The sequence below is a fragment of the Macrobrachium rosenbergii genome, chromosome 43 (genome assembly GCF_040412425.1).
Source record: "Macrobrachium rosenbergii isolate ZJJX-2024 chromosome 43, ASM4041242v1, whole genome shotgun sequence".
Lineage (NCBI taxonomy): Eukaryota > Metazoa > Arthropoda > Malacostraca > Decapoda > Palaemonidae > Macrobrachium > Macrobrachium rosenbergii.
In genome coordinates, this window is record NC_089783.1 from 35,596,625 (window position 1) to 35,601,624 (window position 5,000).

At 31.7% G+C, this 5,000-nt stretch overlaps 1 protein-coding gene across 1 annotated transcript in view; it reads left to right on the forward strand.

The window, feature by feature from the left end:
- The window catches only part of LOC136828791 (uncharacterized), a 148,032-nt gene that overhangs the window by 109,712 nt on the left and 33,320 nt on the right, over positions 1–5,000 (forward strand). The window contains 3 exon segments of the mRNA XM_067087017.1: positions 334–488; positions 1,810–1,954; positions 4,530–4,660. Coding sequence (XP_066943118.1) covers positions 334–488; positions 1,810–1,954; positions 4,530–4,660 — 431 coding nt within the window.

Below are 5,000 nucleotides of genomic sequence, written 5' to 3' on the forward strand. Positions count from 1 at the left end.
TGATTACAAGCTGTACAGAAAACTCGATTCTTCAGCGCATATTTTACTTTTTTTTATTTGTAAACTTACTCTTTCATTTGTCAACAATGTACTACCAGCTAACTCACTTTAGAATCCTGTAATGATTCTCATTTCCAAATCTATCAGTCAAATCTCAAGTTCGCTCCAATGGTACTCGTTCTTTCCCACCAACAAAAATTTTCATTTTATATAACTGAATCCTTACTTCTTTAAAAAAAAAAAAAAATTGTCTAGCACAAGTACTGACTCTAATATCCCTATCTACCAGTCAAATCTCAAGTTCCAACGGTCCTTGTTCTTTCTCCCACACAGTCCCGCCCCTCAGCGCGAGGATCCTCCGCACCTCGGACGAACCTTTCGTGGAGGGAGAGCAGAGCAAGTTGGAATGCGAGTCCTCGGGGTCGCGTCCAGCGGCCACCATCAAGTGGTACCGGAATGAATACGAGATGAAAGATGCCAATGCTCAGGTGAGTTACACGAAAACTATCGACTTCTGAATACGAGTTGTTGGGTAGCATTAAATAGTATATAACTTTATTATTATTATTATTATTATTATTATTATTATTATTATTATTATTATTATTATTATTATTATGGAATGAATACGAGATGAAAGATGTCAACGCTCAGGTGAGGTGACGAAAAATGTCGACTTCTGGATACGAGTTGTTGGGTAGTATTAACGAGTCTATAACTTTATTATTATTATTATTATTATTATTATTATTATTATTATTATTATTATTATTATTATTATTATTATTATTGTTATTATTATGGAATGAATACGAGATGGAAGATGCCAATGCTCAGGTGAGTTACACAAAAACTATCGACTTCTGAATACGAATTGTTGGGTAGCATTAAATAGTATATAACTTTATTATTATTATTATTATTATTATTATTATTATTATTATTATTATTATTATTATTATTATTATTATTTCAGTAGATGAAACCTATTCACTTGGAACAAAACAAAGGGGCCTTTAACTTGAAATTCAAGCTTGCAAAGAATGTTGGTTTCAACCTCCCACCGCAGACCCCATACTGCAGCGGTAACTGATCATAATAAAGAGCCAGTGATTTTTCATCTTCCTGGGGGGAGGCGCGAACCCGCAACATCATGCAGAAATAAAGTGAATTGTGAATGCTTGTTGCCAGTCAGGCTTGAAAGCAATACAATTTTCTAAAATTTGTCGAGAAAGGAGTAAAATTTCGCGAAAAAATTAAATTGAAGGCCAGGCGCTGAATAGTAAGCTCAGAATATCAACTCTAAGTCATTAAAACAGTCTATTTTACTACGGATTTAATTACTGCAATTGGAACTTCAGAAATTCAAGCGAAGATGCAATGCATTACCACCCTAATGCTATTCTTCTCGTATTTCAATAATCCACGTACATTTTCTCTATTTATTTATTAATTTGTTAATTTACATATTCTTTTTTAATAGGTGATCTCATCTGTCTGTATTTCCCATTACCTTCTGTAACCACTTTCTATTGAACACATACTCTTTGGAAACTTGAATTTCAAGTCCATGGCCCCTGCGGGCTTGGTCCATATGTAAAGGGTTCATCTTCTGAATAATAATAATAATAATAATAATAATAATAATAATAATAATAATAATAATAATAATAATAATAATAATAATAACAACAACATTGAGGGTATTGCGTCATTTTAATCTAATAAAATGACATGATAATTTTAAAAAAAATTTATCTTTTATGATAATTTTTAAAGATTTTTATCTTTTACTATACCTTTTTGCAGGAACACCAAGAAGGCAACAGGAGTAAATCCACGATATTCATCACCCCTTCTTTGGAAGACAATGATTCGCTGATTTTGTGTCGGGCCAGTAATCCTCTCGCTACCGGAGCATCTATGGAAGATTCCCTGAAATTAAATGTCTATTGTAAGTGATTTTCCCTCTGTGATGATATAACTTTGCTATTATTGCCTCTCTCTCTCTCTCTCTCTCTCTCTCTCTCGCTCTCTACCAAAATTGAACGTATATTGTAAATGTTTTTCCTTTTATGTTGATGTAACCCAGCCATCATTGCCTACTCTCTCTCTCTCTCTCTCTCTCTCTCTCTCTCTCTCTCTCTCAAAAATTGAACGTATATTGTAAATGTGTTTCCTTTCATGTTGATGTAACCCAGCCATCATTGCCTACTCTCTCTCTCTCTCTCTCTCTCTCTGTCAACATTTTTAAGTTAGTTCCTTTAAATGGAATCCCTTGGTCAGAACTGGGCGCAAATGGTTTTTCAGTGAGCTATTACTTTGTTAGGCGCAATTAGAAACAGGTAGTTTAAACGAGTGGAATATGACAATGGTACTTCACTTCTTAGCATTAATGCAGCGTGGCTTAATATATTACAAATATACACAGTACCCATTCTCGACTATTCTGCTTTTTTAATTCAGAATATTAATTCAGAATATAAATTCTCTAAAATAAAGGTGGATTCTTGGTGCAGGCTTTGCTTAAGCATGTATACTGTGTGTAACTGTCTTCTATCTTGAAATGTACTAACTATTGTATTCAATAACCATTCTGTTTCCAAGTCTTATTGAGAATGATTCACTTTGAAATTCTTGTCAATTGATTGTCTGTTAAACTGCACTCTTTCTGCGTGCGTGTGGGTTTCACTTACACACATGCACACACACACACTCACACACATTTTTACATTTATAGAAATTATAGTCCTTACGTTATTAAGAATTTATATATATATATATATATATATATATATATATATATATATATATATATATATATATATATAATACACACACACATATATATACACACACACACACACACACACACACACACACACACACACATATATATATATATATATATATATATATATATATATATATATATATATATATATATATATATATATATATATATATATATATATATATACAATACACACACATATATACATACATACATACATACACACACACACACACACACACACACACACATATATATATATATATATATATATATATATATATATATATATATATATATATATATATGTATGTATGTATGTATTAGATAAAATATTGATATCTGTGTGTATATGTGTGTTCCAATGTGAGTATAAAGCCTTAGGTAATATTCTTCCCTCGACAGGGCTCCGTACCTAAGATCGTAAAGATAAAACATGGCTTTAAAGAATTCAAATGTATCCACAAATAGTCTTCTTCGCATGAGTGTCTTGACAATGACACTTGTAAAAGTAATCTATTATTCTATTGTAAGCTATGAAAATACTTTTGGATTCTCTGATGTAGATTTTTATATTAATTTTATTGGAAAAATGATACCAGACTTCTGAAACAGACATATGCCTTCACTGTATCTGAGTAAATATGAAATATTTTTTCTAGTGTTACTGAATTTTAAAAAAGAGCTGCAATGTATTATACATTGCTACATAACTTTTTGGCATATTTTTTTATATTGAATTTAATATTTTGTATTTAATTTTCAGTTTTTTTATTTCATGATAGAATTATCATTCGGAGTGAATGTTTTTTTTAACAAAACAAATACTGTTTCTTGCTTTCATGTTAACATAACATGCTTTCAAGCAACAAAGACACTCTTGGCAGACATTTTATGTCTTATTTAATGCATACCCTAAAATCGAGCTCAATAAATAACTGTATAAAAAATTATCACTATGTCACATGCATAAATTCCTTTATATTTTAAACAATCTGTGCATTTTCTTTATGAAAACGGGATTGAATATAATTTTAATAATGATTTTTATATCACCTTTATATTATCTTACTCCCCTTCTTACACACATCGGCCAATTTCTCCTCTGCATACATACACGTTTTTCCTTTGCATTTCCAAAACCATCAATATTGCCTTCCTATCAATTGTACGAATACTTTCTTTATGCCTATATATACTACTACGTACAGATTTTTTTCTTTCAGCCTTCTCACACACACATACACACACACACACACACACACACACACATATATATATATATATATATATATATATATATATATATATATATATATATATATATATATATATATGTGTGTGTGTGTATATATATGTGTGTGTGTGTGTGTGTGTGTATGCATCTATATGCACAGGATTTTGTTTTGAATAAGCAGCTATTTTTTCTTTTTAAATTAAGTGCAAGTATCACGTTTGCTACACTGATTCAGAGACTACGTTAAATCTTTCCCGTTAAGCTGACTAGTTACTTTCTTCATATTGTTTCCAGTTCACCTGGCTAATTACTTTTTTTTTATATTATTCCTTCCAGTTAAACTGACCAGTTACTTTTTCATATCACAAAGGTAATATCGGGTAAGTCCATCCAAACAGAAAAGGTATAGGTATCTCATATAATTATCATGTGCAGTGAAAGGAGATTCCTTGTGAAAATGTCACGTCGTGACGTATCAATTTCTCTCTCATCCTGCAGATAGCCCGAGGCTGTCGCTGGCCCCTGGCCAAAACCTGGTCATGGCAGACATCAAGGAAGGAGACGACGTCTATTTCGAGTGTGGCATCAAGGCCAACCCAAAAGTCTACAAGGTCCAGTGGTTTCATAACGTAAGTATGAGAGAAGAAGATAGGCGATATTCTCCTTATACATTCACGCACCCACAAACATACAGTTGTCTACACATTCAAGAATGCGTAGATAATATGCATATGACGCGTAGTTATTCTTGCACCACTATGCACGTATTTGAATGTAAAATCAGGTGAAAGAGGGAAGGAATGAAATTCGTAGGGCAAATTTGAATCAAAAGTCTTTTGAAAATGGGCCCTAAAAAAGCTCTTATTATTGAGGAAACAGTATTTCAGAAAGAAGAATCTATATTTATACTTTGAAAATAAAAACTGCTTGGAGAATGTTTTTATATTAAGTGTTTCAGAAAGAAGTATC